This window comes from Mus musculus, chromosome 10 (genome assembly GCF_000001635.26).
Source record: "Mus musculus strain C57BL/6J chromosome 10, GRCm38.p6 C57BL/6J".
Classification (NCBI taxonomy): domain Eukaryota; kingdom Metazoa; phylum Chordata; class Mammalia; order Rodentia; family Muridae; genus Mus; species Mus musculus.
The window spans coordinates 60,003,186-60,024,355 of NC_000076.6; the positions used below are offsets into that span (position 1 = coordinate 60,003,186).

At 45.7% G+C, this 21,170-nt stretch overlaps 1 protein-coding gene across 9 annotated transcripts in view; it reads left to right on the forward strand.

Moving 5' to 3' along the window:
* Positions 1-21,170, forward strand: part of Ascc1 (activating signal cointegrator 1 complex subunit 1) — a 97,399-nt gene that overhangs the window by 594 nt on the left and 75,635 nt on the right. For 4 of the 9 annotated variants that reach the window (XM_017314075.2, XM_017314074.2, XM_006514039.3 and 1 more), the window contains exons 2-5: positions 1,610-1,742; positions 4,542-4,641; positions 9,277-9,374; positions 10,411-10,589. In XM_017314075.2, coding sequence (XP_017169564.1) covers positions 1,610-1,742; positions 4,542-4,641; positions 9,277-9,374; positions 10,411-10,589 — 510 coding nt within the window. Of the gene's footprint in view, positions 1-45; positions 691-1,609; positions 1,743-4,541; positions 4,642-9,276; positions 9,375-10,410; positions 10,590-21,170 lie in introns of those variants that run through there. The other 5 variants (XM_030245250.1, NM_001199187.2, XM_006514040.4 and 2 more) reach the window with 5 other exon arrangements.

Genomic DNA, 21,170 nt, shown 5'->3' on the forward strand with positions numbered 1-21,170 from the left:
CGGGTCGCTGTGGCTGCCCCGCCCCCTTCCCCGCCCCAGTCCCCCGCAGTTTTGGTTTTCTTGCGTTGGTGCTGTCTGCTCCGCCTCTCTAGCGTAGGATGTTCAGCGTTTGCTTTTTATGTGAGAATTGCACGAAAGCATATCCACTTTTCCCTCTTCAAACACCCATGACCCAGGGCTAGTCCGCTCTCCTCCTTCTGCGCAGTCTCTGCCTGGAGCTGCTCAGGAAAGGTACCACTGTGGCTTCGTGCTCAGTGCTCACACTTTGTAAAGGCTCCTTTTCGACAGAACGTGGTTTTTGAAGTGGGAAGGGATGCTAAAGGAGTAGCACACCAGGGTGGCGCGGCACAAGACTGTTAATAATTGCATCCCCCTGCCAACGTTGATTTTCTGTTTTCTCAAAGCACGAACCCTCTTCTTGCGTCCTGCAGGTGGCTGCGGATTAGCGACTTGACTGAGGGTTGGGTCAAGCATTCATTTGGAAGGGATTGTTAGGCCTTCTTTGGTGGAACTTGTTAAGTACGTGAACTTGTAGCCGCAGCCATCTGGGATGGGAACATGGGGTAGTTTATCAGGAGCCTTTAATTCCGAATTATTGATTCAAGCGTGAAGCCGTTTGTTGTGTTCTGGAGGCAGTGGCCTCGGGAAACTGTTCCTTCTCAGTACTGTGTTGGTCCGAGAACTGTGTTAGTAAGTCATATTTTAATTGTACTGTGATAGGGAAATAAATCTGATTGGAAGGTATTTATTTCTAGCATCTTTAAAACGGCTTACCTCTCTTCCGCGGGTATTGTACCGATGGTTCCTCAATGCGTTATCAAACTGGATACGATAAAATATCATACTGGATAGGGTGAATGAAGCACTCTGCTCATACTTAGGTGGCTAGCAAGACCTCACCCCCTATAGGTTAATCAGACACCTATACAAGAACTTACACTGGTGAGCTCATGGAAAGCGACACTATTTTTGCTTAGGATGTGCTGTGAACTGCCCAGTTGAGGCCTACATAATGGAGTTTTTAATTTAAATTTCTTATTACATTTATTTATTTACGAATGTAGTCTGTGCATATGTTACCTGCCTACACAGCAGAATTTTTTTTTGTTTTTTTGTTTTTTGTTTGTTTTTTGTTTTTGTTGTTTTTTGGTTTTTTTGAGACAGGGTTTCTCTGTATAGCCCTGGTTGTCCTGGAACTCACTCTGCAGACCAGGCTGGCCTCGAACTCAGAAATCCACCTGCCTCTGCCTCCAGAGTGCTGGGATTAAAGGCGTGCGCCACCACGCCCGGCTAGCAGAATTTTTTAAATTTAAAATTTTATTACATTTATTTATTTAGTCTATGCTACTTGCCTACATAATGGAGTTTCTTTTAACTTAATTTTTTATTACATTTGTTTGTTTATTTCCATATTTTGTCTGTGCGTTTGCTACCTGGCTGCATGTGTAGTCCAGAGGACAACCTGCAGGAGTCAACTTTTTCCTTCTGCCGTGTGGGTCATCGGCCTTGGGAGCAAGTGCCTTTACCTGTTGAGCCATCTTAGTGACCTAAGTATTCATTGTTTAATTAAAAAAAAAAAAATTAAACAAAAGGGCACTTTCTTTTTCAGGACTTTCCTGGAACGTCATTTGTCATGGATGTTCTACGCCCACAGATTGTAACGTTCGATGGACGGAATTATAGAAAGAATCCCATCCAGGAGAAACAGTACCAACATGAAGAAGACGAGGATTTCTATCCTGGTAATCCTGGGGGGTCTCTTAGGTCCCACAAGAGGGAAAATGTTCTTTGTACTGTAAGGGTAATTCTTTGCTTTGTTGCTGCTCAGTGGGTCTAATAAAGCTGACCTCAGATGAGGTGTTCCTGGCTGCAGTTCGTGTGTCAAGATAGATTTCATCCTGGACAGAGGCCTCAGTGCCACGTAGAGTAACTTTTCATTATTTTTATTATTATTAAAAATTATTTATTTTATGTGAGGACATTGTAGCTGTCTACAGACACACCAGAAGAGGACATCAGATCCCTTTACAGATGGTTGTGAGCCACCATGTGGTTGCTGGGAATTGAACTCAGGACCTCTGGTAGAGCATGCAGTGCTCTTAACTGCTGACCTATCTCTCCAGCCCTCATTATTATTTTTTAAATATGTGTGTGTGTACATGTGATCACGGGTGCCCAAGGAAGCCTAAAGGGGTGTTAATTGGATCTCCTGGAACTGGACTCACAGGTGCTTCTGAGCCACTCAGTTGCAGAGTGCTGGGATCAGAACTCAGGTCACCTGCAAGACCAATAAGGGCTCTTAGCTGCTGCGCCCCCCTGTGGAGTACTTGTTAATTACTACTGTTACCTATAAATATTCTGTGGCAAAATTAAACCCCTTTACCTGTGAAATTATAAAAGAATATGAATTATTATTATTACTAATTTTTTTCTTGAGACAGAGTCTCTCTATTATGTAGCCCTGGCTGTCCTGGAACTCACTCTGTAGATCAGGCTGCTCTTGAACTAATAGAGATCCACCTGCCCCTGCCTCCTCAGTACTGGGCTTAAAGGAACGCATCACAGTGCCTGACTAAGAATATGAATTATTAAAATAAAGCCCTGAAGGATTTATTCCAGTGTCAGATAATATTAACTATTGTTATGCTAGTTTTTTTCTTCCTTCTTTGTAGTCATGCCTTGACAGGTCTAAAGACACAACTAACTTTATTTAACATACAGTAATTTTGTAAAAATAAAACAAAAACTAAACAACTAAATAGTTGAGGTGGATCCTAACTATTTTCAGGGCTATGACTGTGGGGTTAGGTTTAGTGTATAAGCAGAGCCTTTCAGGTTCTTTGCAACTCTTCCTTTTCAGTTCCTAAGGGTTTCTACTGAACCTTAAATCTTGGGGTCCCCCCCATGTGATCCTTTTGACTGCCCACTGTCAGCCTTGAGCTCTTTGAGCTTTCCAGTATTTTTTTTTTAATTAGGTATTTTCCTCATTTACATTTCCAATGCTATCCCAGAAGTCCCCCATACCCTCCCCCCACTCTCCTACCCACCCACTCCCACTTCTTGGCCCTGGCGTTCCCCTGTACTGGGGCATATAAAGTTTGCAAGTCCAATGGGCCTCTCTTTCCAGTGATGGCCGACTAGGCCATCTTTTGATACATATGCAGCTAGAGTTAAGAGCTCCGGAGTACTGGTTAGTTCATAATGTTGTTCCACCTATAGGGTTGCAGATCCCTTTAGCTCCTTGGGTACTTTCTCTAGCTCCTCCATTGGGGGCCCTGTGATCCATCCAATAGCTGACTGTGAGCATCCACTTCTGTGTTTGCTAGGCCCCGGCATAGTCTCTCAAGAGACAGCCATATCTGGGTCCTTTCAGCAAAATCTTGCTAGTGTATGCAATGGTGTCAGCGTTTGGAGGCTGATTATGGGATGGATCCCTGGATATGGCAATCACTAGATGGTCCATCCTTTCGTCACAGCTCCAAATTTTGTCTCTGTAACTTCTTCCATGGTTTTTGTTTTTTCGAGACAAGGTTTCTTTGTGTAGCCCTGGCTGTCCTGGAACTCACTCTGTAGACCAGGCTGGCCTCGAACTCAGAAATCTGCCTGCCTCTGCCTCCCAAGTGCTGGGATTAAAGGCGTGCACCACCACTGCTCGGCGAGCTTTCCATTCTTTGTCTCTCCCTCCCTCCGTCCTTCTCTCTCTCTCTCTCTCCCCCCACCCCCGCCTCTCCCCCCTCCCCCTCTCTCCCCTCCTGTCTTTCTCCCCCTCCTCTCCCTATCTCTCCCTCCCTCCCTCCCTCCCTCCCTCTCTCCCTCCCTCCCTCCCTCTCTTTCTCTCTCCCTGTTTTCTTCCTTTCTCCCAGTCCCCCTCCCCAGATGCAGGAACTCTTCCAGGCATTTGTCGTTATACCTAACCTCACTTTTCTCTATGTTGAGTTTTTATGGAAAAAGTTCTCCTAGTACCATTCTTTTTTTTTTTTTTTTAGATTTATTTATTTATTATATGTAAGTACACTGTAGCTGTCTTCAGACACTCCAGAAGAGAGCATCAGATCTCGTTACGGATGGTTGTGAGCCACCATGTGGTTGCTGGGATTTGAACTCAGGAACTTCGGAAGAGCAGTCAGTGCTCTTACCCACTGGGCCATCTCTCCAGCCCTCCTAGTACCATTCTTATTTATTAATAATTCATTGAAGTAATTTTGTGCCCTAACACCAAAATGTACTGACTTCTAGACTTTAAAAGGTGAGTTCATGTGGCATGACCTTCATGTCAACAGGATAATAGTAAAATGTGTTGTTCAGGCACCCTAACTTCGTAGAAAATTCAACTAATTGGTGTGTATATACTACATTCTGGGCTTCTGAGACTGAAGGATTTAAAGTAACCACCATGGTCTTTTTATTTCTCTATGAGCAGATCGAGGTAAAGCAATCACTAGGCTGTTCTTTCCCCTCTTTTAACCCTGAGATTGGTTGTGGGCTAAGGCGGGGGCTGTTCTCCATTGAGCCTTTTTAGACATGTTACGGTTTCTTTGCAGACTCCATGGAATACTCTGATGAGCCCTGCGGTGCCTACGAGGTGGCACAGACCCCTCACGGATTCCGGGCCACCGTCAGTGCCCCTAGCCTGCTCTACAAGTGAGTGAGTAGAGTCCCTATCAGCTTCATGGGATAGGGCTTCCAGGAATCTCAGCAGGGAGCCAGCCCTTCAGTCTTCCACACTTACTTATGGTGGTTTTGCTTAATTACTAATGATGAGAGTTTAGTGTTTTGTGTCCTGAAATGTCAGAGGACTGATTGCAGATTAATGTAATCATTTTGTGTATATTGCCACATCCTGCTGACTTTCACTTTTAAATGTTCTTTGAGTCTACCATTTATCTTCACTGCCACTCCCTTCTTTTCCATGCATTCCTTTTTAAATATGTTTATTTAATTTGTATGTGTGAGTGCTTCCATGTATGTGTGAATCCTGCTGGTGTATCTGGTGCCCAAGGAGGATAGAGGACTTGGCTGAGTCCTCTGGAACTGGAGTTAACAGGTAGCTGTGAGGCACCCGATGTGGCCCGTGGGAACAGAACCTGGGTCCTGTGCAAGAACAGCAAGTGCTCTTACTCGCTGAGTCATCTCGTCGGCCCCTCTGTGGATGCCTTAAAATAGCCCTCTGTGGTCTCTCTGGATCTCTGCTCTCTTCTTAGCCCTCACATCCAAAGTAGAATGATTCCAAAGCATTGTTTTTTGAGATTTGTTTTTATGTGGTCTGGTGTTTTGCCTGTATGCTTGCCTGTGTACTGTGTGTGTGAAGTGCCTGTGCAGGCTGGAAGAAGTCACTGCATTCCCTGGAACTGGAGTTACAGATGGTTATTAGGCACCATGTGACGCTAGCAATCTAACCCAGGTCCTCTGGAAGAGCTCTCAGGACTTTGACCACTGGGCCGTCTCTCCAGCCTCCAGACTCCCACTTGTTTATTTCTTTATTTATGACACATAGTCTTGCTTTATAGTTAAAGAGTGACATGGAACTCTTGCACTCTTGATCCTCTTGCCTCAGGCTTGGAGTGATCTTTTAAAAAGGAAGACCTGATTATTTGACACCTTCTGCTTAAAATGGACTATAGGGGCTGGTGAGATGGCTCAGCAGATGGGGGCACTTACCAGGACAGCCTGGCGACCTGAGCCTCCTCCTGGAACCCTTGTTGAGGTGAATGGTGGGAACCAACCAATACCACAGGGCTTTTCTCTGACCTCCATGTAACCTGCTGTGGAAGGGGCACCCACATATGCATACACACGTGAAGACACTTAGGTATACACATGTATACACTAATAATACATTTTAAAAACTCTGTGCTTTTCCAATGCAGATGGAATTGTGGTTCACTAAAGCAGTGGACAAAATTGTGAGCATGCCTTGGCTGATTCTGCTTTTCCCCTCCCCTCCCTTCCCTCCCTTCCCTCCCTTCCCTCCCTTCCCTCCCTCTCTCCCTTCTCTCCCTCCCTCCCTCCCTTCCTTCCTTCCTTTTCTTTTTTTCCTCTTTAGTTTATATTACTCGTTTGCCTTGAGCTTAGTGTCAGAACACGGTCTGATTTTTTTCAGTTCCTCATATGCTCTGTGGTTTTTCCAGCCTTTGAGTTCATGTGTGTGGTGAGCCTTTTGCCTTGGCTGTGTGCTGGCCCTCAGTCTTCTTACCTAGTTAATTTTCCTTCCTGGAGAAGCTGGCTCTGATCCCTGCCATCCCTGCCAATCATGGGTTTTCCACCCCACTGTGTGCTTTTTTCATAATGCCCTCTGCTGGGGTCAGTAGCATTATTCATAGTCCGTACCTGTATGTATCCACGTGCTGCTTCATGTCCCCTCCGCAGAAGGGAAGCCTCGGAGGCAGGCCTCTGCCTGTTCTGTTAACCCTCAGTGCTTATCCGGACTAATGTGCTCTTTTGAGGATCGTCATTTTAAATTGCTGTGAACTCTGTGGTCACTTCAGCATGTGCTTGCACACGTCCTCTCACGCTGTCCCCCACACTACCTGCTAGGCGAATGCTGTCAGCAGCTGAGCAGCTTCTGGGCTTGCCTGGGAAGGCAGCTGGTCTAGGAAGCCCGTCAGTCAGTGCTGTTTCTCTGTTTCAGCAGATGAGTTAGGTCACTCGGTGGGGAGAGGAGCAAATGTGGAACCGAATGCATTTGAATTCCTTTTCATCCTCCTTGAGGACATTCTGAAATACTTGTGAATAAAATCCTGTCAGAATGCAGCCAAATGGGATACCAAAGCTAATCCTGGCAGCTCACTTCCGAGGCTTTGCTGACATTTCCTCCTAGGGGACATGATTTCAAGATAACACATTTTCAGCTTCCTGAAAAAAAAAGTGTAACTTGTTTTAAAGTACAGAGGTGCTAGGGCTGAGGTGTGTAAAGATTCCTCAGGTGCCTACTTCCGATGGTGACCTTTTGAATTCTGTAGACTGTAAGTTCTTGTATTCCTGATGAACATATGCATGATAGATTAGATGCTGACCTACTGAGTCTTTTTTTTTTTAAAGATTTATTTATTTTGAGCTGGGCAGTGGTGGCGCACGCCTTTAATCCCAGCACTTGGGAGGCAGAGGCAGGTGGATTTATGAGTTTGAGGCCAGCCTGGTCTACAGAGTGAGTTCTAGGACAGCCAGGGCTACACACCAGAAGAGGGCCCCATTACAGATGGTTGTGAACCACCATGTGGTTACTGGGAATTGAACTCAGGACCTCTGGAAGAGCAGTCAGTGCTCTTAACCACTGAACCATCTCTTCAGTCTAGCCTACTAAGTCTTAATTACTACATAACATTTACTGAGAAGATCTCCCTAACCCCCACCCTTTTCTGTCTTTCTTTTCTCTGTCCTCTTTCCTTTCTAATAGGAGCTCTGGTATCGCCCAGGCTGGGCTAGAACTTGTAGTTTTGCCTGCTCAGTCTCCTGACTACTGAGATCTCAGGTGTGCACCATGTGCCTGCTGGGAGATTTCCTATTTCGTTTCTGTGGGCTGATTTGGGTCAAGGTTTTGCAGTGCTTGGGATAAAACCTTGGGCCTCTTTGTACATTGCCAGATAAGTGTTCTACCACTGAGCTGCATCCCCAGCCAAACATTTCACTGTTGGAAAAAAAATGGACTACTGTAGTAGACCTTAGTGGCAATGATCAGGCTTTGTTATTCCTGTAAAGACAGTTGACTAAGGGCTAGGCGCTAGCTCTGGCCGTGCAAGTATATGGAAAGCCTCAGGTTCAAATTCCTGAACTCTTCCCTAAAAGAAGAGTCTTAGACATAGTCAGCTGTAGTATTGGGTGTGTAATTGGAATCGTAGAAGTTGAAATAATGTTGACGACAGGGAGGTCTTTCCATTAACTTTATCATCCCGTGATGGTCTCAGTGCTTTGTAGACTCTGAAACATCTCTCCTGGGATCCAGTAGTTTCGCCCATATTAGCAGTTTTAATACCGTAGGTTCCAGAAGGTAGCCTTGAGTGTCAGTATTATTTATACTCGAGGCCCAGGCAAGGAGTATAAATGAGTCGGTGGGAAGTAGCTGAAATGGGTGGGTGGGAGCTGAGAGGAATGGCGGGCTTGTCACGGGTTTGTCCCGTCTTCGAGGGGACTGCTCCGGTAGCTGTGATTCAGCAGATGTACAAACACCCAGAGTAATAAAATGGATAAATAACATAATATTGTAGTATAGTATTACATCCATGGGGAAATCTCCCAAATAAAACACTAATATGTACTGTGCTTAACTCAAAGGTCACATGTTTGCTTCTGTTCCCCCTTTTTTATTTTTGTCTTTGATACAAGGCTCTCTGTCTCTTGTCTCTGTCACTCTGTATCTGTGTGCTTGTGCACACTCGTGCGTGTGTGTGTGTGTGTGTGTATGTGTGTATGTGTTTGTGCTTGCACGTGTATGTTCTAGGCTAGTCTTGAATTACTGATCTTCCTGCCTCAGCCTCTTAGTACTGATTCCAGACCTCCCTGAGCATGGCTCTTTTTGCGCTTTCCAGCTGTCTGAATGGTAACTCCTGATCCCATTCCTAAGCTCTTTACCCTCTGTGGTGGTCTGAGTGAGAATGGTCCCTGTAGGCTCATAGATTTGGATGTTTGGTTCCCAGATTAGGAGGTGTGACCTTGCTGGAGGAGGTGTGTCACTGGGGTGGGCTTTGAGATTTGAAGAGCCCACACCAGGCTGAGTCTCACCCTCTGCCTGTAGTTGTAGATAGGATGTGAGCTCAGCTACTGCTGACAGTGCCACGCCTGCCTGCTTGCCTGCTACCGTGTTCCATGCCAGGCTGGTCATGGATTCACCCTCTGAAACTCTGAGCAAGGCCCCAGTCAAATGCTTTCATTATAAGTCGCCTCGGTCATAGAGTCTCTTCACAGCAATAGAACAGTAACTAAGACAGCCTTATTTGAACTTAGAGTTAATTTGTTGGCCAAGTTCTGCTGCAGATGCATCTGTAGACGCATTGGTGGCTGAAAGCACTATTTGAGACAGTATCTGATTTCTCTTGCTGCCTGCAGACCCAGACTTTGAATCTGACTTGAGAAGTAGGCAGGTGCCAGGTGTGGAGCTTCTGTTGATGCATTGAGTTAGAGATGGCAGCCTTTTGCTTGTGAGTGAAGATAGCATGTCCCATGAGTCCTAATTACATGGTTTTCTTTACTAATATTTAACCTTTATTGAAGTGTTTTCTATTAGGGAGTGTTTCTGGCCATGTGGAACGTAAGCATGTATTTTTTTCTCTCTCTGTATTATAGGCACATAGTTGGAAAGAGAGGGGATACCAAGAAAAAGATAGAAGTGGAGACTAAAACATCTATTAACATTCCGAAGCATGGGCATGAAGGGGAAATCGGTGAGACCTCACATAATTTACATTTACACTTATTTCTCGTTACTTATGTTTTACACATGTGCAGAAGCTTACCAAACTTTTAAATTATTTTGAGTTGCATTTGTTTAGATTGTGTGTGTGTGTGTGCATGCATGTGTGCATATGTCTGTGTGTAGGTGCACAGTGCCGTGACACGTGGAGCTCAGAGGACAATCTGCAGGCGTTGGTTCTCTCCTTCTGGAATTTGGGCTCTGGGGATTGAACTCAGGTTGTCAGATGGACATCAGTAAGTGCCTTTATCCACTGAGCCATCTCACTGCTCACTCCCATCCCTGCCCCACCCTCCTCCACCTCAAGAGTGTCATATAGCCCAGGTTGGCCTTACATTTACTATGTAACCGAGGCTGGCTTTGAACTCCTGATCCTTTTGTCTCCATTCCCAAGTGCAAGGATTGCAGGCATGTGCCACTACTCCTAGCTGAGATACTTGAATGTGTATGTGTACATGTGCATGAGTGCGTGTGATGTGCACCTGTTCCTGTGGGTATGCATGCATCCGTGCATCTGTGCATCCATGCATCTGTGCATCCGTGCATCCGTGCATCTGTGCATCCGTACATGACGAAGCAGAGATTGATCTCAGGTGTCTTGGTTTCTCATTTGCTCTCCATGTTATTTATTTATTTATTTAATTTATTTTTGTCGCTCACTGAACCCAGAAATTGCTGATTTGGTTAGACTGTCTGGCTTTATGTAAGTCCTGGGGGTCCAAACTCAGGTCTTAGTGCGTGTGCTTCCACACGCTCCTGGCCAAGCCTCCTCCCCAGCCCCAAGTAGTTTATTTTAAAAATTCCTTGTTTACACTGAACTTGCTGGCAGCTGTCTTGACCTAGACGAGCTCCCTGCTCAGACCCTTATCTCCATTCGTCCATTCGTCCAGAGCCCTTTCAGATGCCTAGAGGTGGTAGCACGGGATGGCGGATGGCGTCCAGCTGTCTCTACCTGTGGAGCTGTGCGGGTTCTTGAACCTGTTACTGTTTTTTGTCTTTGCTTGCAGTGATCACTGGTCAGCATCGAAATGGCGTGGTCTCAGCGCGAACACGGATCGACGTGCTCCTGGACACGTTCAGGAGGAGGCAGCCTTTTACCCACTTCCTTTCCTTCTTCCTCAATGAAGTTGAGGTTCAGGAACGGTTTCTGATGTTCCAGGAGGAGGTGCTGAGGAAGTGCTCCAAGGTAAGCAGAAAACAGAATCAAGAAAAAAAATTTTTTTAAGAAAGTAAAAAGGGGTTCATAATTCAAACAGGAATATAGACATATCTGCCTATATGTTATATAAGATATGAAGCATATCTCTTTTTTTTTTTTTTTTTAAAGATTTATTTATTATATTTATTATAAGTACACTGTAGCTGTCTTCAGACACTCCAGAAGAAGGAGTCAGATCTCTGTTACGGATGGTTGTGAGCCACCATGTGGTTGCTGGGATTTGAACTCCTGACCTTCGGAAGAGCAGTCGGGTGCTCTTACCCACTGAGCCATCTCACCAGCCCCAGAAGCATATCTCTTTTAAAACTTATTTATGTGTGTGCATATTCTTACATGGTATAAATGAGTGTGGGCTGCACCCGCCCATGTGGAGGCCAGAAGTTGATATTAGGTGTCTTCTCTTTGTCTTGGCCTCTACTTTCTCTTTTGCGATATGGTCTTTTGTTGAACGTAGATCCTGACAGTTTTCAGTGCTGGCTGGTCTGTTAGCCCCTGGGATCCTCCTGTCCCTGTCCCCCCTCCCCCATCTCCCTTGCTTACCCATTCTGAAGATAGTGATGTCTGCTACAGCTCCTGGCTTTTGTGCAGCTGCTGGGACTCGGAACTTGGGTCTTCTTGCTTGTGCAGTGCACGCTTTACCTACCAAACCATCTCCCAAACCTACCTCTAGTCTTTTAAGTTATTTTTATCTTATTTTATGTGAGTGTTACCTACTTTTGTCTGTCTGTGTGCCATGTGTTGCCTGGTGTCTGAGGAGGCCAGAAAGGAACAGTGGATCTCCTGGGACTGGAGTTGTGTGTAGCTGAGGATGACTTTGAACTCTGGCTCCTCCTGCCACCACCTCCCCAGTACAGGGATTACAGATGTGTACCCCCTTGCCTGGCATAGAAGGCCATTCCTGCGTGTACAGTATTCCACGCCATGCCTTTTGGGTGGCAAGAGGAAGGAAGTACCACGATTTGCTGACCTTCTATCTTCAGGCATGGTGGCTCACTTGGGGTAGTACCGTGATACAGATAAATTTGTGTGTAGACTTGGAGGGCTGGAGAGGTAGTTCACTGATAAGAGCGTTTATGTTCTTCCAGAGGACTTGGAGTCAGTTCCCAGAACATACAAGGTGGTTCAGAACTGTCCATAACTTCAGTTCCAGGGGATGCAATGTCCTCTTCTGGCTTCTGTGGGCACTGGGAACACATGCAGTGTACACACACTCATACACATAAAAAGTAAAGTAAGCCAACATTTAGAACAGTCACATAGCAGTGAAATTGTTGTTACTAGGATAATAACATAAAGTTTAGCTAGGCATGATAGCACACGCCTATAATCCAAGCACTCCAGGGCAAGACAAGAGAAGCTAGGGTTCAGCCTGGGATACATAGACTTCAAAACAAAACAAGAAAAGTGAAGGGAATAAAGGCATGGAGCACTTACAGACCTGTGCTTTCCTTCACACCACACATGAAATGCATGCTGGAGCCCAGCAGTCAGGAGGTCGAAAGCAGGAGGGGCTTGTGCTTGAGGCTATCCCGACCCTGTCCAAAAACCAAACAATCAGACCAAGTTGACATATGGTCGAGTTCCATTCCCTCCCCGGCCCCTTACATCCCACCAGCAGTTTCCCCTCCTTTGACTTCCCACAATCCCTCTTCTCCATCTCCCCATTGCCCACCCCCATCCACCCCTCTATTTCTTTTTTGAAAATTATAGAGCTCTCATCAGTCAACCATGGAATATCAAGTTTCAGTAAGACTAGGCACCTCCCCTCATATCAAGGCTGGATAAAGTGACGCACACAGTAGGAGGAAAGGGTTTCTAAAGCAGGCAAAAAAGTCAGAGACACCCCCCTGTTCCCACTCTTAGGAGTCCCACAGAAGACCAAGCTACACCACTGTAACATGTGCAGAGGGCCTAGGTGAGTCTGGTGCAGGCTCCTTGGTTGTTGGTTCAGTCTCTGTGAGCCCAGGTTAGTTGATTGTGTGAGTTTTCTTGCGGTGTCCTTGACCCCTCTGGCTTCTACAATCCTCCTTCCCCAGGACTCTCTGAGTTCCACCTAATGTTAGGCCGTGAGTCTCTGCATCTGTTTCCATCAGTTGCTGGGTGAAGCTTCTCTGATGACAGTTGGGCTGGGCACCAATCTGAGTATAGCAGAGTATCATTAGGAGCCATTTTCTATCCAAGTCTTTGAACTATCCAGCCTGTCCTGGTCCTCTAGGCTTCCACTCTCTACATGGGTCTCAAGCTGGACCAGTAACTGGTTGGCCACACCCATTTTTGGGGCAGGTGAGAGAAGGTTTCAAGATAGGGTTTCTCTGTCTGTAGCCCTGGCTGTCCTGGAACTCACTTTGAACTCCAGACTGGCTTTGAAATCACAGAGGTTTGCCTACCTCTGCCTCCCAAGTGCTGTGATTAAAGGCGTATGCCACCATCCCGGCTCCTTCTTTTTTCTGTTATGAGAACTTCACCTGTGTTGACCAGGCTAGGCTATTCTGGAACTCCTCAGCTCACACAATCCTGCTTCAGCTTCCTGTGTCGATGAGATGACAGCGTGTGACATCATCCCTAGCTCAGATAACTTTGTGTTTTGAGTGTTAACTAGTGTTCTAGGTTAGTTTCACATGGTCTTTCTTTTTCTGTTTTTCGTTATTGTAATGACTTTGTCCTGATTCGTTTCTTACTTAATTCCTAGAAGTGAAAAGGAGGTAATGTATTTGAGTCTTTTTCATGTATTTATCCACATTATCTTCAAGAAGATAATTAAGTTCTCCAAAGTAGAATTGTTTGGCTTCTTTCTACCCTTTGTCAACACTATAGGAGTTCTTCTGTGTATTGCTTTTGTCATAGGGAAGGGGGAGTGAGGCAGAGGTTTGATTTCCAGGCTCTTTGTTTAAACCCAGACGCGTTGTACAGTGGATACCGTGCGGGGGAGATTTTGATAGGTAGAAGTATTTTCAAGTCACTTGTCTCTTAAGCACTTTCAGGTTCTGTGTCTAGGTCATAGTTTCAAGGCAGGGTACAAGCACAGCTGTAAAGATTGAAAAGATGCCACGTCTGTCCTGTACACAGATGGTATAACCTAACGCCGATAGCATCAGTCTTTTCAAACTAATTTGCTGAAGCATCTCCCAGAGGCTGGTGCTTGAGCCCAGCCTGACAAACTTGAGGTCAAATGTTGGTGTCAATGGCAGATGGAGACAACTTACTCACACACACACACACACACATCACACATACACACATACCATATACATATACCACACATACATACCACACTCACACACATATTCACACATACACTACATACTCATACCCTGCACCTACACACATACACCACATACACACACACACACCATGCACATACACCATACATATACACATACCACATACAAACATACATACACATACCACACACATATATACATACATACACCACATACACCCCCCACACACACACACACCCGGGTGTGGGGGGACTAGTAATGGAGAATTCTTGACGTACCAGGGGACCATACGCCTAAGAAAACTAAGGCTTTCTCCCCTGGCAGCTAATGACTGTGAATAGCTCCTTAGCTCCTCTGTGCTGGCATGCTCCCTGCCTTCATCTTGTGCAGGTCTTGTGCAAGCGACCACAGCTGCTGTGAGCTAACGAGTGCATTAAAGATGCTGTTTGCCTCTGGTCCCGTCTCTTTTTAAAGATTTAGCATCTATTTAAAATTTATGTGTACAAAAATATTTTGCCTGTATGTAAGTGCACTGTGTATGCAGGGCCTGTGGAGGCCAGAGAGGTGGGTGGGTCCCCTGGAACTGGGGTCATTGGACACTGTGAGCCACTGTGTGGGTCCGGGGAACTGAACCTGAGTCCTGCAAGAATAGCCAGTGCTCTTAACTGCTCAACCATCTTTCCAGCCCCTGAACCTTGGCCCTTTGAATCTTTCCCCTCTTCTTTTTCTTTTTGTTTTTCTGAACCTTGAGAGATTTTTTTTTTTTAAATATGGATGGTCTACTTCTTAAAAGTTCAGAATTTTAAAAAAATCTCTACTTTGTTTGCCATGATGGAAGGATTAAAAATTAAAATTATACTTAGATGTACCTTACAGTGAAAATAGCTTTGGAGGTGTACATCTGTATGGATTCTAACAGATACATAGGTCTGTGACTGTCAGCACTGTTCAAATCTAGAGCAGGCTCGTGGCCACAGGCAGGCCCTTCAGAGCCATCCCATGGCATCCTTTGTTATCTTCCTGACACTTAGGATGCTGGCGTTGAACTCTCAAGCATACCAAGCCCACCAAGCTACTGGGGTTATAGGGTTGCACCACCACACCTGGCCCATTATTATCTTTCTGAGAATCACACTGAAAGATAGGTGTCGGTGTCGACACAGGCATCCTAAGATGGAGTCACACGGACAGGCCATTGACACGAGCCTCTTTCACTAGGACGGCTTGGGTGCCATCTGCCCCATGTGTATCAGCAGTTCTTCTGAGTGAGCTGGATGGCTACACGTCATGGACAGGCTACAGTTCTGCTTATCTGTCTCTTTGTTACAGGGCATCATTGGGATCTTCCAAATTTTGGCAATTATGGCTATGAACAATTGAGCAGAGGTTTTCTATAAAAACAAACGTTCATTTCCTTACAGTAGATACCCAGGAGTAGGATGGCTAGTATGTGTGGTAGGCACATGTTTAACCTTATAAAAGTATTACCAGGACTGCTGAGACGGCTCAGCAGGTAGACGTGTTTGCCGGGTAAGCCTGACAAGCCTGGCAGCTCCAGTTTGGTTCCTGGAATCCACATAAGTTAGAAGGAGAAAACTGAGTGTTCTTGAAGTTGCCTTCTGACCACTCCATGTGTTGTGTGCATGCATACACATCTTTTTTTGGGGGGTGGGGGGTTGTTTTTTCGAGACAGGGTTTCTCTGTGTAGCCCTGGCTGTCCTGGAACTCACTTTGTAGACCAGGCTGGCCTCGAACTCAGAAATCGGCCTGCCTCTGCCTCCTAAGTGCTGGGATTAAAGGCATGTGCCACCACGCTCGGCATGCACACACATCTTTACCACCCCTCCCCACCCACACACACTCTCACACACACACACACACACACACACACACACACGTACACACACGTACACACACACGTACACATCCTTTACCAGATACACATACATACACACACACATGCACACACCCTTCACCAGACACATAAACACACCTCACTACTCTCTGTCTGTCTGTCTGTCTCTCTCTCTCTAATGGTCACTATTGTTTATATTATCCATTTTAATAGTTATGGAGCAGCATCTTACGTAGTTTCCATTTCCATTTCCCTGATGCTCAGCTTCTTTTCCCCTCACTGGTACATTTTCTTTTGCTGAGGTCCCTTTCATGGTTTTTCCCATCTCAGTTATTGTTCTTAGGCCTAGAGCGATGCTCAGGAGTTAAAGCCCTTGCAGCTGTTGCAGAGCTCTGGGCTCCAGAGGTTCCCAGCACACACATGGTGGCTCACAGCCATGGGTAGCTCCAGTTGTAGCAGATCCGACCCCTATTCTGACCTCTGAGGGTGCCTGCATGCTTGTGCTGCACACACACACCCAGCTACACACACATAAACTATTTTAAGGAGTTTATTTTTTAAAGATTTATTTATTATATGTAAGTACACTGTAGATGTCAGACACTCCAGAAGAGGGCATCAGATCCCATTACAGATGGTTGTGAGCCACCATGTGGTTGCTAGAAAGTGAACTCAGGACCTCTGGAAGAGAACTCAGTGCTCTTAACCGCTGAGCCATCTCTCCAGCCCCTTAAAGAATATTTAAAGCTGGGTTGTTTGCTGGGTTTAGTGACACACACTTTTAATTTCACCACTCAGAAAGCAGAGAGAGGTGCATCTCTGTGGGTTCAAGGCCAACCTGGTCTACATAGAAAGTTCCAGGCTAGCCTGGGCTTTGTAGTGAGACTGTGCCTCAAAAAAAGAAACATTTTTTTTTTAATGTTGACACACTCATGCACACCCTAGATGTTTGTTCTTTCAATAATATATGCTTTGCAAATATTTCCTCCCAAAATGTAGCTTGTGTTTTTATCCTCTTACCAGTATTATTTGTGGAATAAAAATGTTACATTTTGATGGTCTAGTTTATAAATATACAATACAAATTTTGTATTATAGGTCTTTTTATAATTTATTTATTTTTATTTTATGTACATTGGTGATTTGTTTGCATGTATGTTTATGTGAGGGTGTCAGATCCCCAGAAACAGGAATTGCAAACAGTTGTGAGCTGCCATATGAGTGCTGGGAATTGAACCTGGGTCCTCTGAAAGAACAGCCAGTGCTCTTAACCACTGAGCCATCTCTCCAGCCCCATAGGTCTTTCGATGTCATGACTAATAACTTTTGCACAGCTGTGAAATGTGGAATTTCACTTGTGCTTTTTTCAGAATTTGTATTTTTTTTTTAAATATTAAGGCCTGTCTTACTTAAGGTTTCTTTATTTTTTAAAATTTATTTACTTATTATATTTAAGTACACTGTAGCTGTCTTCAGACACTCCAGAAGAGGGCGCTAGATCTCGTTACAGATGGTTGTGAGCCACCATGTGGTTGCTGGGATTTGAACTCAGGACCTTCAGAAGAACAGTCAGTGCTTTTAACCGCTGAGCCATCTCTCCATCCCGTATTTTTTTTTTTAAAGATTTATTTACTTTATGTATGTGAGTACTCTATCTGCATGTACACCTGTGTGCCAGGAGAGGGCATAGATGGTTGTGAGCCACCATGTGGTTGCTGGGAATTGAACTCAGGGCGTCTGGAAGAGCAGCCAGTACTCTCAACTGCTGAGCCATCTTCCCAGCCCAGTTTTGTTTTGTTTTGTATTTTTAGATATTTAGTTCAGGTGTGGAGCAGGGCTGTGGCTCATAGTTAGGTCGTAACTGATTGCCTTGTATGTGCAAGCTTCAGATTTTCATCGTTGTTGCCAATCCACGACACCTAGGTGAGAGCAGGGTAGGTTTTATTTGTTTGCTTTTGCTTTTGTTTTTGTTTTTGTTTTTGTTTTGTTTTGTTTTGTTTTGTTTTGAGACAGGGGTTCTCTGTGTAGCCCTGGCTGTCCTGGAACTTATTTGGTAGACCAGGCTGGCTTCAAACTCACAGAGATCCGCCTGCCTCTGCCTCCAGAGTGCTGGGATTAGTGCACCACCACTGTCTGGTAGTTCTTTAATTTTTAACACTTATTTAAATTTATTTTATGTGTCTGTCTGTGTACCATGTTCCTCCAGTGCCTGTGGAGGCCAGGAAAGGGCATCAGATCCCCTAGAAATGATGTTAAAGGCAGTTGTTAGCCATCACATAGGTGCTGGGAACCAAACCTGGCTACTCTGCAAGAGCAGCAAGCACTCCTACCCATTGAGCTGTCTTTCCAGTTAACCCCCTTCTGTGTATGAATGTCCGTCTTATGCTTTCTTTTTTATAAAAGATTTATTAACTTTTATTTTGTATGTATGTTTGCCTACATGCATGCATATGTCCAGCACACGAGGGAGGTCAGAAGAGGATATTGGATCCCCTGGAAAAGGAGTTACAGATAATCACAAGCTGCCATGGAGCTGCTGGGAACTGAACCTGGGTCCTCTGCAAGAGCAGCAAGTGCTCTTAATCGCTGAGGCATCTCTCCATTCCTCCGGGTTATACTTCCTTAATTCTGGAATGAAGAGAGGAATACAGATATTTGGGATAAAATACAACAGTGGTTAATTTCTGTAGTTTTCAGAGAGGTTGACTGAGATCTTATTCTGGAGTCGTTGCTTATGTGCAGTTGAGCAACTGGTCGGGAACATTGTAGCAAGAATTAAAGGAGTTCAAGTACTCGGCATGGCCACAATAAATACTTAATGTGTTAGCTGTCCCTCAGTACTTACTGTTGCTAGGTTACAGTGCATCATTAGAGTGCTATGATTAGGTGGCCTGGGGATGTAGCTCAGTTGGTAAAGTACTTGCCTAGCATGCAGGAAGCCTTGGGTTCAATGGCCTGTGCTGCACAAACAGGGTATGGTGGCGCATGCCTGTAATTCTAGCATTAGGCTAGAGGGGCCCTGTTCATCCTCAGGTACATAGAGAACACAGTCCAGCTTGGGAAACATGAGGCACTGTCTGGAAAACAATAGAACACAGGTTAGATGAATCTAGCTTTGAAAGTTGCAGCAATGCCAGAGATAATTTTTTACTATGTTTTTTTTCCTAAGCTCATTTTAAAGTTTGTCTTAAGACAGTGTTTCTCTATGTAGTCCTGGCTATCCTGGAACTCCTTGTGAAGAGCAGATTGGCCTTGAATTCACAGAGATCGACCTGCCTCTGCCTCTCTTTCCTAAAGTGTGGGGATTCAAAGGTGTGTGCCACCCAAGGGCCAGCCTGGGCTTCACAAAGAATTATATAACCAATTATAAATGATGATCCTGGCTTTTAGTGCTGAACCAAGGTTGCATGTACATGTCAGATAGTCATGCGTGTATGAGAACAGTTTTCCCTTTAACATTTCAGGCAGGCTGAGTTTATTTGGCATGGGGTGGAAGGTGAGCTAGACGTTCAGAAGCACTAGCGTGGGGGAGATGTGGTTCAGAGGCAGAGCATGAACCTGCCCAGCAGCACAAGACCAGCAAATCCAGAAACACAAAGGGTCACAGCGTCATGGACACCTGTCATTTTATGCTGGCACTGAGGTGGTTCAGTTTTGAAATTCTCTTCCGTGTAAATGCCAGCGAGGCTGGAGCTCAGTGTCTGTTGTTCACAGTGCTGTGCACAGCTCACATGGGACAGGTGCCCTGTGGCTAGTCGGTCTCTGTGGGTGTGTGCACAGCCTTTCACCTCCTTGCACACTGGCATAGGCAGACAGGGAGCAAATGCTGGCAGAATCGCGTTAATTCCTCCAGAAGGAGGTTGTCTGGTTGAGGTCCGGACATCATGCTGGCCTGTGTCAGCCTGCACCACTGCCATCCTGCATTCAGGGAGACTTTGCACTGATATAGTGGAGTTTCTGCCTCTAAATGGCTCCCTGGGAGCAGCCAGGAAAGAGCACAGCACAGAAGAGGAAAGAAGCAAGGGGCCGTTATCTCTGTTCGATGGAAGAGGTGTTCTAGTGAGCTTCCTGCACTGTTAGAGTAACAGGCCAGTGGCTTTAAAAGCCAGCAGCTATTTTCAAGGGGCAGTGTGCATTTGTGATCCCAAGTCAGGTGACTTCTGCTCTGTATCTGTTCACTGAGGTGACAGGTGTCTCCTCAGGGCCTGAGTAACATGGTTTTAATTGGTTCCTCTTAAGCTCATCTGAGATTTCTGTTTCACTATCATTAAAAGGAGTAGGTGAGGGCTGGTGAGATGGCTCAGCAGGTAAGAACACCCGACTGCTCTTCCAAAGGTCCAGAGTTCAAATCCCAGCAACCACATGGTGGCTCACAACCATCTGTAACGAGATCTAGCGCCCTCTTCTGGAGTGTCTGAGGACAGCTACAGTGTACTTACATAGAATAAATAAATAAATCTTAAAAAAAAAAAAAAGGAGTAGGTGAGACCAGCAGTGTGGTGATTTGATCCCAGTACCAGGGAGGCAGGGGGGTGGGCAGAGGAGCAGAGGGGCAGAGGGGCAGAGGAGCAGAGGGGCAGAGGCAGAGGCAACGAAGGCTCTCTGAGTTTAAAGCCAGCCTGGTCTGTGTAGAAGGGTGGTGTTAAGATTTCTTTATTTCAAACCTGATGGAAGGAGCACTAGCGTGGGAGAACTGGTCCCGCAACTTGTCTACCTTTTTGTGTGGGCAAGGGAGAGATGCCCTCCCCACCTTACCCCCTCACCTTGGGAGAGCTGGCCCCTCAGTCATGAGAGCAGGTGAGCTGGCCGGAGGGCTAGAGAACAAGAGCTGGCTCTGTCCCTTGCTGGCTCCATGAGCTAGCCAAGGCAGTGGAGGAGAGCTCGCCTTGGTGGTGTGGGTGTGGGAGAGCTGGTATGCTGCTCAACTCCACTACCACCCAGGCCCAGATCCAGGGCTTTGAGTTGGCCCACCCCAGCATCTACCCCACCTATGAACTGCTGGAGCTGTAGGCTCTCATGACACAGGGCAACAGCAGGATAGCAGAGAGGAGTCCTGGAGAGGGTCCAGAATTGATGGTGTGCAGAAGCCAGAGGCCTCAAACCAGCCCAGTGACTCACTGCAATGACCATTTGCATGCACAGAAGTGTGGACAAAATGGTATATTGTGAGATAACACTGTGACAGACTACAGCTTCCACAAGGAGATTTTTTTTCTTTGGAGTTGCAAAGGCAGAGGGAGGGTATGAAGGGACAGAGAGGGGAGTGGGATTGGTATGCATGATGTGAAAGTAACAGAAGAGCGATACAAAGGTAAATAAAAAATAATAAAACAAAGGAAAATGAAATCCCTCCCCCTCTCCCTTCCTATCTTGCTTTTTGAGATAGGGTCTTGTTTGTAGCCCAGGATGGCCTGGAACTCACTATGTAACCCAGGCTAGCCTTAAATTTGAAGTGATCCTGCCCCAATCTTC